The following is a 14946-nucleotide window of genomic DNA, read 5'->3' as shown; positions in this document are numbered from 1 at the left end:
TTTCTTTAAAGTCATAATAAAGGGGGAGACAGGTCCTCCATTACACACAGAATATCTGATAGGCTCTTTCTGGGTGGAGAAGACCAGTGAATTCTACTAGAAGACAATTGGTCATTAGTTATAAGGAAAATAAAAATAGAAGAATAGCAATAGACCTATTTAACAGCTTTTAGCAGAGACCCATTTGGGCTCTAGTGTTAACTTTTGCGACTTGGTGTTGAAGCTTTCCGTAAAAGACTTCATCTCGGTTGAGACACCTTATACATGTAGCGACAAGACAAGTAAATTTTTTTTTACTTTAAGTGAATGTAGGCCCAGGAATATAACTCACAAAGCCCAAAGATCTATTAATGCACCACTGCTTGAATGTTACTGTTCCTGTGACAGCTGTAATTATTAAACAGCCATTGCATCATTCTTAAATACCTGTAATTAATAAGCTTGGCATACATGGCAGTGTAAAAAGTAAATCTAAAGTCCAACCAACCATTCCATCTTGTTTAACATTTAAGTGCCATTGTATGTGGAATAACAGTAAGACCCTCCTAATCAGTGATCAGTGCTAGTTGTACTTATTATGGAGCTCAATCTAAAGGCAGTACATGTATGTCCATTGACAACTGGCTGAATTTAGTTTAGCTGAAAAGTAGTTCTCAAAGATACGGTCTGGCCCGGCCCCACCTTCACAAATTACTGTTAAAGCAAATTTCTTTTTTCCCCTTGCATCATGCACTCTTCATCACATTGCACATCAGGGAATGGCATCACATATCTCTCAGATTTAAATAATGGAGCCTGAAGTTATACATGTAGTTTACATGTATGTGTATCTTGTGGAGGTTGGTGTAGAACTGATTTTCCCCACAGGACTTGTTTTGAGAAACATGGCTTATGGGTTCGTGCACATTGTGTTAGCGACTTGATGGCATTTTCTCCTGAAGGGTAGGATATTTAAAATGATATTCATCTACACAACTGAGAGATCATCAAGATTAGAATTCTTTGATGCTGCTGCTTCTAATGATAGTCTGACATGTCAGTGCATCTGCAACCTTTGTTTACTGAAGATGTAAAAGCAAAGGTCCATGTAGAACCCAGAGCTTATAATGAATTCAGACACTGTTTTGCATTTAGTTTGTCTTTGGTACCCATTAATAATAGACCACTTCTGTGGACTACTGATGGTTAGAGCGTTCATCTCAAAGTAGGGAGACCGGAGATCAAACCCAGGTTGAGTCATACCAAAGACTATGAAAATGTTATTGTCTCACGTGGCACTCAGAACAGAGAAGCTAGAGCAAGGAAACAGAACTGGCAGGCCTGGTGTCAGTATAAAGCGACTGGATGAAATGTCCTGTCTGGTGTCTTTGGCATGATATGCCAGTGGTGAAAGCAGTTTGGCAGCATGGACTGCCACAAGAAGGCACAGAATGTGTACACACGCCTAATGACTCCTCATCATCTGACTGAAAAATTGTTAAGTATGACATAATACCTTAAACATACATACATACATACATACATACATACCATTAGTAATGTACATTTACTGATTTACACATAACAGTAGATGAAAGTAGACATTTCCAAGCTAATTTTTGTATATTGCAAAGTGTTTTCTGTTTGGAGTAGCATGTGCATGTCGTGCAGTGTGTCATGTGCCGTGCACGTTACTCTTAGCTATGCTCAAGATCTGAACGTCTATATTTTAGTGCACGACGGATCAAAGCCATTAAAGTAAAAGAAAGCTAAAATATAACGTAAGTTTCACCATATTGACAACTGAAAACTGCGTAAAATACTTTCATTTATTTTTTCAGATATTTTTGAAGAGTGTTGAAAGGCATTCAAATGATTGAATACTATGGTGGTATTTATCAGCCTTATTGAGTGTATATACATGTAGGAACTCTTATGTCACATCACCTTTTTTTCCTGATGTTCACCAGAAGGAAGGAATTTTTGGGAGCAATATTTCAGGAATCCTTTGCTTATAGGTAAAAAGAGTTATTCCAACCTTCATGGTCGTGATTAAAGTTGGAATAATTTCCTGTGACGTCAGAGTTCCTAAACTCTTCTAGTATGGCCCATAGAGCCCACCTTAAAATTCACATGTTTGAACGCCTTTAACTCACTTCACAAAAATCTAAAAAAAGCAGTGAAGGTATCTTTGTTGATGCAGATTTACAAGGGCTCTGTGTTTAAGTTACATGTACATGTGGTTCAACTCAAGGACATCATTATTCTTGATACACAATTTGATTTTTGAGACAGCTGGAGTCCATTACCAGTGTATAATACATGTACTCGAAAAGTGCAGGGACAAGTTTCACAAAGTTCTCTTATTGTTATGAGCTCGCAACTACCAAGACGTCGTAATGCCTACAGTACTGGTTGCCGTGGTACTTAAGAGAACGTAATGTTAAGAGTGATTCGTGAAACCGGGCCCTGACTTTGAAGGCTTTCCCTCAAGCATGTAGTTTATCTACATGTATGGCTACTAGTGAGGTATTTTTGTATACAGATTCAAACTTTATACGCCTTTGGCCAGCAAATACCAGACCATATTTTTGTTACACTGTTTGTGACTTCATTAGTGATCTAACCAGTGGCATTGTGTACATGTAGTGTTTGAACAGTTTAAGAATGCATGCTTTACAACTACAAGTGCATGCATAACTTGGATCAAAAGAAATAAGAAGTGATCACAAACACTAGTATTTGAATCCGTTGGACTTTGAATCTGGTATTATCTCAAAGTTTCTAGAAACTAAAATACTTCCTGTAACAAAATCTGGTCTGATTACAAAGGTGTGAGGCTGTTCCTTTGCACGTTTCTCACCTGATAATTCAACAATGAGTCAATGGTGATAACACCTAAAGTCATACAAATCTCATGTTACTTGAGGTGATGTGACTTTGCTGGTTTATTTGTTTACCTGTATAAAGATAAGATTGTGCTGGTGAGTAGTGGCCCATGAATTTATTACAAAACCTTTAATAAAGCCCCGTGCAGTTTGATCATATTGGACAGAAGGGTACATTTACAGTGCACATATATGTGGTAATATCAGCGACCATGCATAAACATTTGAAAAGTCTATGTATTACATGTAACATTGTGTCAACAAGGGTCTTACTTGTCGCCACATTACTGTATTATTAGTCCTCCTAATATTATATGCATGTATTAAAATATAGGGTGTGGCATTGTGTCAACTTTTTCAGTAGGTCAAAGTTCAGACACATTTACTGTACAGTATTGCTCTGAACCTATATACATGTGCATGTAGCTCTTCCTTAGTGTTACAACACAAAAATGTTTCAGTACAACACAGAGACTGTAATTGAACATAATGGTGTACATCATGTTTGAGGGCCTCCCTTGTCAAGGTGGTTAGCGTGCCATTGCAGTGCATTGAACAAGGAGCCTCACACCAAAGCGGTTGCTTTGAGTTCAAGTCCAGTTCATGCCGGTTTCCTCTCTGGCTGTATGTAGGGGATGTCGGTGAAAAACTTGAAGATGGTCGTGGATTGCCCCCAGGCTCTGTCTCCATAGTACTGTAAATGGTCTAAAACTCCAATGAAATAAATAAATCATGTGTGTAGTCAAAACACTTTTTTCCTAGAGTTAAATTTTTAGCTTTAAACCGTATGCTTTTTTGATGATATAAACTGTGCAGGCATAACTTAGGTCATACGCTGAGGGTCAGTGTCCAGTGACCGGGAAAGCACAGTAACTGGAGAAGGATATTCCGTAGTTGATTCGGTGTGAACATGTTAAGTACTGTAAATTACTGAATTCCTGACATGGTATATTGTATATTAGAAACAATGTTAAACAAAATGTTTGAGGTGGTATCTCCAAAAGTAGTACATGTATTGGGCTGAGCAGGCCAGAAAACATTTGGCGTGAATGAAACGATCAGTCGCATGTCAGTTACGTGGATTTGTAATTGTGCAGACTGATAAATTGGTTATGCCAGTGAGTCCCTAGGAACATTCATACAAATGCAATGCTTAAACCGTGTAGCGCTCAATGGGTATTTTAGAGTTACCCACACAAGGTTGGAGGCCATCTTTGGCGTGTGATATCACTACAGCTAACACAAAATAAAAGCCTTGTCAGTTGTTAGAGCTACCTCTTCCCAGGTTGTTTAAGTACTTGTCTGCTAACAAAAAACAAGTGCTAATATGACTGTGAACGAAAGCCGTCATTTGGTGCCGTGATGCTGCAAAGTGTTCTGTTGAACTTGAACCCAATGCCATAATGCACTAAATGCAGTCACCAGCTTTCATCTCTGACCAAATTCCTCTGAGGTCCGCATTCTGTTTATTAATCGGGCCAGTGCATCTGCACTGTCTCCTGTCATTTGTGCTATCAAGTCCAGTCTACAAAGCACCTATTAACTTCGTGATGGTGTATAAGTACATGTACCTCCTGAGAAGGCTTCAGTATTGAAACAAATATTGAAACTTTTGGCTAAGAAATTACTGTTCGACTTTCAGGAACATTTTCTCACCATGAGCATGCGCACTACATGTTTCCTTTGTTATGTACACAACACGCCCTAGCTGGTGGCATTCGTCAGTCATGCAATGTGCTCCTGGTGAGTTAGACATAGAAAGGTGATATTAAGTTTGAATTGAATTTAAACTTTCACTAGTCAACAACTTTCCATGAGCTGGTCATAGCTGACATTCCATCGTGCCAGTGGTTACATCATTTCATCCTGTGGGCGAAACTAATTTATCAGACAGGGATTGTGGGGGCTTCCTAAGCCAGGTGGATATTACACACACTACAAGTAACTTACTGTAAAAGTAATTATTAAACATCAAAAGAAAATAAAAATACTCAGGAATATGATACATCCTGGTCTGGCCTTGAAGCCATGTGATTCTCAGCATTTGTATAGCAAATGTGTTTTATAGTGGCTTCCTGATCCACCCTGAAGTAGGCTGATCACCGTTCATGCCGTGCCCCCCCCCCCCCCCGACGTAGCCATTGTGATATCTGTGGATTCCGGTGGACATGTATGATGTCAGACTGCAATACAGCCAACTTCATCTGCAAATTCATAGGCTTCGTCAAAGTTACACAAAATGAAAGGAAAAAAAATCTGCTAGAAAGTACTGTAGATGACTGTATTACCCACATATTCACGTAACCAATTTGCGCAAACAGTTGATCAGTTTTCTAATCATGGTGAAACCAAATGATCAGTTATTGAAGGCTTTTTTTTTAACCAATTTTTTGGTCTCATCAACCTCCCAAATTTCATGGCCTTGCTCCGGGTTTGCACATATGTAGAGCACAACAGCACAAGGGGAATGTTCCACCGTTGATTCAGTGTGTACCTATTAAATACCATATATTAACAAATTCCTGACTGTGAATTGTGTATTGGAACCAAAGTTAAACAAAATGTTAGGGGTGGTATCCCAAAAAGTACAGCATGTATTGGGAACAAAGTTTTACATACATATACAGCACAATAACAAGGGTGATGTTCAATCGCTGATGCCCTGTGTGCATATTAATTTTGCATGTATGTGTCTTCAACAGGTGAGATCTTTGGTAGCCTTGCTAGCAAATCTAAGCTATAATAAGCAGATGTTGAACTTAGCAGTAGCATATACTAAAGAGGGAGAAGTGTATACTTTCTTCATAGATTTGCACACAAACAAATATAGCATACTCAAAATTAAAATATGTAGCTTTCCGAATAATTTGCATATTTGACGTTTCAGTTTGACATACGTGCATACATGTATATTGTAGTGGAAAGGTGACAAATAAGACAACTGAGAATACTGAAAAATGACATCATGAGTTGCTTTGGACAAACCCTGAGGAAAGCCTGGCTTTATAGACCAGGGTAGGCCTATATTCCAGCTGGGCTAGCTGGCATGCAAATATCACCCAATGTGACCCCTTTGCAGGAGACTTCTATGGTCTACCGGCTTACTTCCAGTGCGTCTCAATTAGCGAGTGTGTGTAATTATTGAGAAATTACAGTCATCAACTGTTTGCCTTCTCATTTTATTCAGAGTGTTCTTGCTTTTGCTATTAGGGATTTTATGCATGTATATACAACCGTGCACATGATTACGGGACATATGTGTACATACATACCTTATTTTCAGTATGATGTGTGCATATAAACATTATTATCTTTGTGCAGGTAAATACATGTATATATTGATTGACTGTTAGCATGCCATAGCTCATCAGTTGATGTGTGACACAAATTGCTAGGCCGCCCCAGGGAATCCCAGGACAGTGCTTTGTTGACAGTTCTAGAACCTTGATCACTTTGATCAGGGCAATATGTCTCTATCTGAGAAGCATTTTAGGTATACTCTCTGTTTGATATTGGTCTTTGACACCAGAATTGGTAGAAAATTCTGGTACACATTGTGTGTTAGCTCATATGTAATCTACATGTACATGTATTGTAGGGGGGCATCTGTGGCAGAGGTGATTAGCGTGCCAGCATTGGGCGACGATCCAGGTGTCTCTCACCATGCCGGTAGCTGTGAGTTCAAGTCCAGCTCATGTTCATTGTTGGATTCCCCACCAACCGTACATGAGAAGTTCTTCCAGCAACTTGTGGGCTCTGCTCTGTTTCCTCCCAGCATAATGCTGGGCGATATATAAGTGAAATATTGCTGAGTTCGGCATAAAACACCAATCAAATAAATATTTAAATGCATGTATTGTACACATCATAACATGTATGCATGTTTTTTTAAATGACATGTACAAGTTACACATGGGGTACTGGATCAGTCAGCCTGTTTACAGGTTGGGGCCTTTGGTGACAATAAGTGGTTGATCACGCTCGTGTGCCTGTTTGTCACTAACTTGCCAAAGGTCGGGTGGTAAAAACTTCAGTTTATTCATCAACATGTACATGTATTTATGATTAGCTCAGATCTGACATGGCCCTTGCTGTTCAAGCTGTCTTGGATGACCTCAGTGTACTCAGTGGACTTAAACCAGGAACCATTGACCAATATAATTTATTTCACCGGTGTTTTTTAATATCGTTATGTCACCCTGAGCGTCCAAAATAAGCGCCTCTCCTCACCAGCTCCATGACAGATCAACTGACTTGGATCATGCAGCCAAAGTCTTATTGTTGGATCATTCAAGAGTGGGCTGATTTGTAGAGATCGATGTGTCCATGTACTCTGTATTTGTTCATTAAAATATAGGGTAGTATTTTTCTGGCAATTGAAACACTCATATATGTGACACCTCTATTGTCTCACAACAACAAACTGGTATTATGTTCTGTACTCATGGGTTTTTTCTTATGTCGACACTTGTCAGAGCATACATTTACATGTGTATAATGTAACACCTGTACAGGATGTACGTACATTGCATACAGCCGGAGTACACAGAACACACCACAAGGTTGAACATTATCACATTTACACTTGTACGCACACACTGTGTAAATAGCAGTTAAGTTCAGCGTGTTCAAGGCTGAAGCATCCCACTAAATTCCCCCCCCCCCCCCCCCCGCAAGTGTTGCTCCCCAGCTGTATGAATTAATCCATGAGTAAACAACCTAAGTGCTCCACTGAGGGATAACACCTATCACAAGTTCTTAATAATTTGAATTACTAATTGATCCTAGGATGGGGAAAGAAACAGTAACTTTTCAGCTAAGCAGCTGGTGATCTGTCAAAATGACACATTTAATTGTTCATCTTGTCACAGTTGGAGACATCCTGGCCTTTTCAGAGCTCCTAGCTCTTGATTTACGTCATATTTCCAAGTTTCCTTTCCGTTGCATGTGTGTGTTAATGGACAGTGCTATCGCGGCCAAGTGTATTGATCATAAATAACTGTCATTTCTTTTAATACATAAAAGACACATTATGTATCCATGCTCTATTTGACCTTAAAAACTCACCCCAAAAAGTTCATTTTTAGAGGCGATTCAATGAAGATCACAAAATGTATTGCTTGCAACATACATGTTCTAAAACTTTAATCCATGTTCCCAGTGGGATAGCACCCTACATTCCAATTTAACCTGAAAGGACTGTTCTAAGATCAGTAGGACTCTCAGAATCAGGCAAAAATGAGTAACTTTATAGTCATCCAAAGATGAAATTTTAAGGGTTAAATACAGGTACATATTCACGCATACATATAATACATATTGTCTTGAAGATAAAGAGTTCCTCTTAAACCTGTAACAGAAATGGTGAGACTTCTCACAAGTATGCTAATGTACTAAACATATACCCTACATGCAGAGTACATTTTAAAAAATTTTATAAAACTTAATGCAGGTACCATTACAGGTAAATGTGTACATGCTGAAAGTTTCTAGAAATAATTTTAGTGGCTATTTGCCATTGCCTAATGTTACATACATGTAGTACAATGTACGCGTCATAGGCAGGAAGCCGCTGTCTGACATGACAAATACATTTATCTGCTATATAAATACGCATTTGTAACTATTTGTGTTGTGCTAAATGATTTGAACATGAACAAACTTATTTAATCATGTTTTTCTGAGTGTTAATTAACCTTTATTGCCTTGTTCGTGTACATGAAGGCTTGCTAATTTAAGCTCTTGGTACCCTCAGAAATTTACAGAACTCTCTCCAGATAAAAAAAACAAACACATTGTTCATGTACATATACCTGTACCAGGATAGAAAAGAAACTCAATATTCCTGCTGCAATTACATATATATATATATATATACATATATATATATATATATATATATATGTGTGTGTGTGTGTGTGTATACATATATATATTGGCTAAAATGAGCAGGCCAAGTGTCTCAAAAATTAGAAGAAATGGGGTATGACAAAATATACCTATTAAATCATGGTTTTTACTTTGAAGTGGCATTTTGTTGAAATGTTTTGTGTCCATGTTCTCATCAGATTTCTCGTTCTTTTTCTTCTGCAGGTTAACAAAAGAGCATGGTTTTATTTCCGATGGTACTGGCAACTATACTGTAGACTCGAAATGTGCCTGGTTGGTGGACACGGGTGAAAGAAACCAAACAATACGCTTTCATTTGGAAGAGTTCGCTACGGAATGTGGCTGGGACCATATATTTATACACGATGGCGACTCTGCTTTCTCGCCCCTTAGAGCAGCATACAGGTAATGTAGTTACAATACAATTAGGAAAGATATCAATTAAAATTCAGATATCCTGATATTTTGTATCCTGAAAATTAATTATGTTTTATGAGATTACATTATCTACTTTTATTCTCCATATTTAAGATTATTTTCTGTTTCTGTTTACATTTCTTCACTTTTATTTTCAGTATTATATAGCTTTAATAATATTGTTCCAGTTATGTGTTTGGAATACCACCCGACCTTTGGAACATTGACTTTTGGTTTCTTTATTGACTTCCACTTTGATTATTAACTTTTACTTGTTAATTATAATGTTCAGCTGTATGTATCTGTCAGTTTCCACTTTTTTGTCAGATGTTTTATAACAGAAATTCATATATATATATATATAAAAATATATATGTTTAGTAAGAGTGCATTGAAATACAAAATTATTGACATTAAAAATCAGTATGATGGATGTAAAAGTGAAAAGATCTCGAGGTACTGTGAAGTATTGTAATCTTTTATTACATTTACTGTGGTATCTATTGTCATGTCACTTTGCTACTGTCACAAATGTGCATTCTTGTATTTGTGCCAGAAAACCAACATTTGGGGAGCCATCTGATTTTGTTCACCAAATGTAGGCCTCTATATGCTCATACAAATAGAGGTAGCTATCTGAGGGTGATTTCATAAAAGAGACTGTAGAATAAAAAAACGTGTGTAGAGAGATTTTGTAAATGAATGAATCCTAGAGGTTAACACCAAAAACCCATTGTTTATATGTATGACAAAGTTTACAGGGAACTGGTAGATATAAATCCAGGGTGTTTGTGATTGTTGGCAGTAGGAGGTAGGGGGTGGGGTCTTAAGGCTTGGGTTTAATTCAGTGGCCACAATCGTAAGTATAACATCCTATCCAGTGTTCAGATTTTTATAGTGATTGTGTCATAAAATACCACTCAAACAAGTGAAATTCACTATTTATATGGACATCACACCACTGAAACAAGTGGAATTCACTAATAGTATGGAGATCACGCCACTGAAACAAGTGGAATTCACTATTTATATGGACATCAAACTGCTGAATCCAGTTGAATTCACTAATAATATGGACATCACACCACTCAGACAAGTGGAATTCACTAATAATGTAGACATTGCATCACTGAAACAAGTGAAATTCATTATTTATATGGACATCACGCCACTCAAACAAGTGGAGTTCACTAATGATATGGACATCATGCCACTCAAAAAGGTGGAATTCACTATTTATGTGGACATCAACACTACTGAAACAAGTGGAATTCACTAATAATATGGACATCACACCACTGAAACAAGTGTAATTCACTATTTATGTGGACATCACTTTGCTGAAACCAGTTGAATTCACAAATAATATGGACATCACACCACTCAAACCAGTGGAATTCTCTAATAATCTAGACATAGCACCACTGAAACTAGTTGAATTCACTAATAATATGGACATCACGCCACTGAAACAAGTTGAATTCACTAATAATATGGACATCACACCACTGAAAAAAATGGAATTCTCTAATAATATGGACATCACACCACTGAAACAAGTTGAATTAACTAATAATATGGACATCAAACTGCAGAATCCAGTTGAATTCACTAATAATATGGACATCACACCACTCAAACAAGTTGGATTAACTAATAATATGGACATCACACCACTCAAACAAGTGAAATTCTCTAATAATCTAGACATTGACCCATGCTCAACAGTTTTACTGTGCAAATAAGTTGAGGATTGTTAGAAAATTGTATTTGAAGTCAGTTACTTGCACATTGAGTTACATGTAATTGAATGAAAAGAATCCATACATTGTATGGACTGGTGATAATTCCACTGAGCAGGTTGCATGTACCGAAGTTTGTCCAAACATTGCAGTTGCAGACAACTATTTATATATACATGGAGTTAGTTTGAAGTGATTCTGAAAGTTGTTGGGTGAAAGATTTTAATTGTAGTGAAGTGTGTCAAAAATTGCAATTGCAGTCAGCTACATATGACGTCGACAGAAAAAAAAATGAAAAAAATTTAGAGATGAAAGTAGAAAAATAGTCAATACATAGTGGATGGCAAATAAAAAAAAAATAAATAGCTGTTCACGAGACATGCTATGGGAGAAGGAAGCAGTTAAGATGACATTTGTCTATCCTTGCTGTCAACCAGTAAAGTGTCTGGTATCTGAAATACTGCCTTAGGTTTTTAATAAGGACATCCAGGATGTATGGCCAGGCCCTGCTGTGGGCTAATCCCAACAACAACTTCTGTCTTCACTATGTTCAATTCTTGTTATCTCTTCCTCATGTATGGGTAAATGTAACAGTTATTAAGTGGCATTTTTCAATAATAAAGGTGGTGGCCTCCCATCTAACCGGTTTTACTAGACATGTACAAACAAGCTGAAGTGGGTCTGAAACTTACAGCTACAGTATTAAAGTACAGTTACATACACAAGCATGAGAATTTACACAGGCATGAGAATCGGCTGATTTTAACTCAGTTGAAGGGAAATCAGGATTTTCAGAGCATCTAATCTTTGACCAAAATGACCAGAACTAATTGTTTTACTAATATGGGTCGGTTACATGCACGGTGTGTGTAGTAGAAGAAATTTCAGATGACTTTGATAGAAAAGATTCTCTTCTCTGCATACATGTGTGTGCTGTGCATGTATTTGTAATGTAGTGAATTTGGAAGTTGTACAGTGAAAGCTACACTTATGGTAAATTTGTAGGTGTATGTAGTGAATCCGGAAGTTGTACAGTGAAAGCTACACTTATGGTAAATTTGTAGGTGTATGTAGTGAATCTGAAAGTTGTACAGTGAAAGCTACACTTATGGTAAATTTGTAGGTGTATGTAGTGAATCTGGAAGTTGTACAGTGAAAGCTACACCTATGGTAAATTTGTAGGTGTATGTAGTGAATCCGGAAGTTGTACGGTGAAAGCTACACTTATGGTAAATTTGTAGGTGTATGTAGTGAATCCGGAAGTTGTACAGTGAAAGCTACACTTATGGTAAATTTGTAGGTGTATGTAGTGAATCCGGAAGTTGTACAGTGAAAGCTACACTTATGGTAAATTTGTAGTTGTATGTGGTGAATCCATAAGTTGTACAGTGAAAGCTACAGTAATAGTAAATTTGTAGGTGTATGAAGTGAATCCATAACTACCTGGTCAGATCCTGGAAGGAAAAAGAAACAGAAAAAAAAGGAAGCAAAACAAAAAAAAAAGGAGAGGTTGATGTAGATTATGATTACAAATACAGGCATGTATAATCATACAGTTACCTGGATATACAGGTATATCTGTCAGGTGAGTGTGTTTGTTTTGTGAAAGTTCTGTTGTGAGAGCAGGACCAGTAAATAAAGAAGTTCTTACTGGCATGCACATTTTTAGTACGTGTTTAAATACATTTATTTGCAACAACATGTATAGATCTGTGTATGTATTTATTTATTTACTAGGTAGTTATTTTTATGCCATTTTCTATAAAGCTGCATGTATACATGTTTGACAGTAACCAGGTTTATGAGTACACACCAGAATTAACCAATGAGGTCATGAACGGAGGCAGTCTAGTCCACTTTGCCAGCTAGGGGACATTTCCAGAAAACTTTGTACAGTGTAAGGTCTGGAACAGCTTTGCCAGTTAAAAGGAGATGTTTTGGCAAAAAATCCATAATTGTCAATCATGTAAAAAAGAAAAAACTCTTATCTTTCAGTAGGTATCAAGGTTTACCTGTTGTCTTTAAAGGGTTAAAATGATTCTAAAGTTTGAAAATATTGTAATGCGACCTTCTTTATAAATTTTGGAAACTTAATTACAGATTGTGAATGGTAGCATGTGTACAGACGAGGCTGATATTATAAAACAGTAAGAATCGCTGACCAATTCTTTGCTAAAATCCTCCAGTATAGTCTCTTTAACTGTGCACTGTAAGGATACACAGGGCTGTAATAAATAAGAAAAAAAAAAGAGAAAAAAAAAGAGTTATAATTAAAGAGCATATTCAATTATCATTAAGCTTGAGTAAGTGATCAGTTGCACAGTTTGGATGCATGAAATAGTTGTGACTGAAATATTTAACATCATCACAATACTCTTCAGAAAAGTCCATTCAGTAAGGCCAATCATGTTGAGCTTCAGGAGGGATTTACATCAGATTTCGTGCAGACATTTTCTTCTTGAGATACACAATAGCATGTACATGTTAAAATGTCTGTGCTTCGTAAACCTTAAGGTGGCATTATTTGCTGATGAGGGAATTTGAGTGAAGTCCCATTTTGTAAAAGTGACCTTTTAATAAGGTACACAAATAAAGAGGTTAGGTCTGGTCAGTGGCTTGTGCATGGAGCTAGATCATTGTGAGTGAATGAATGAGTGAGTGAATGAGTGCTTGCTTGGGATTTAATGTTGTACTTAATAATTTTTCAGTCATATGATGACGAAGGAATCATTAGGGTGCATGTACGTGTAATGTGCCTCCTTGTTGCAGGACGGATTTCCACCGCTCTTTTATCTAGTGCTTCTTCACTGAGACGCCTTACCAAAGGCAAGTAAGCCGCCCTGCCAGGGCCTTTATACTGATACTGGTCAACCAGTCTTTGCACTATCGACCCAGGATTGACCCTGTATCTGCCGCAGCTAGATCATTGTGACACGTAGCAGAAGTTTGCATAAGCTACATGTAGAGGTCCTGTGCAAGCACCTATGTGTAACTAACATAAAGAGCTTGGGGATGTTTACGGTAACAACACACATGTAGCCCTGTTTTTGTGAATGTGTGAATAAGTTGTGGGCGTTTACATGGTCGCAGTGTTTCGCCCCACATCATGGAACCCTTAAATTCTTCACCTGCTAATTGAAGCCAACTGCTAATATGGTGACCATGGTCTCCTGTAGCTGGTTGATCAATGACCAAGATTGCAAAGATTTACGTAATGCAAACCCACTGCTGACTTGTATAGGCAGAGGTACCAGACTCAGGGCATGGCAAGCATGGTTTTATAACATGCAGTTATATCAGTGTTCACATGCCCACATGTTATTTAAACATAACAGCATCTACATGAATCAAAGACTTTGTGTCAGATTTGCTCCTTCAACCCTAAAGATAACATTCCTCCCACCATAATCCTGGCCACCACATCATATAAGTGAAATATTCTTGAGTATGGCATAAAACATGAGTCAAATAAATAAATAAAGATGCTACAGATGACAGGATAGCCATTTATAAATGGGGTGTCAAGCTTCCCTCTTGTAGCCTTGAGTCATGTTCGAGTCATTTTTAGAAGGACTGATATGTCCAAGTTTAATATTTATTTATTTGTTTATTTCATTGTTGTTTGATCCCATACTCTGGGATTGCATGATCAGTTACATGATTGGGTTGGGAGGAAACTGGAGTGTTAAGGGTAGACATTTGAACTTTTGGAAGTCACAGTTAATGGTTCCCACATGTTACACGTGTGTACTGAATTGCATGCCATATGGGTCCAGGACAAGTGGTCTTTAACAAAATGTACATGTACATGCATGTTTTCATTGTATCTGAGCAAAATTCCCCACGAGTGTCATAGACTTGTCAGTTTACCTGTCATGGTTTTATTCCACCTGCTCTTGTAAATGTTTAAATAGTGGCAATTTACATGCCCCCAAGCACCATGGCTTTCTCAGAATTACATGTAGGTAAAAGAAAAAAATGCAGTGATGTTAATTGCTATTTATTAGACATCACTGGTCTAGAACTACTCA

At 37.4% G+C, this 14946-nt stretch overlaps 1 protein-coding gene across 1 annotated transcript in view; it reads left to right on the top strand.

The window, feature by feature from the left end:
• Positions 1-14946, top strand: part of LOC135468780 (attractin-like protein 1) — a 65416-nt gene that overhangs the window by 13568 nt on the left and 36902 nt on the right. Inside the window, 1 exon segment of the mRNA XM_064747201.1 lies at positions 8961-9161. Coding sequence (XP_064603271.1) covers positions 8961-9161 — 201 coding nt within the window.

Source organism: Liolophura sinensis, chromosome 6, assembly GCF_032854445.1.
Source record: "Liolophura sinensis isolate JHLJ2023 chromosome 6, CUHK_Ljap_v2, whole genome shotgun sequence".
Lineage (NCBI taxonomy): Eukaryota > Metazoa > Mollusca > Polyplacophora > Chitonida > Chitonidae > Liolophura > Liolophura sinensis.
The sequence above is the reverse complement of the archived record's forward strand: the minus strand, read 5'-3'. Positions and strand labels throughout refer to the sequence as shown.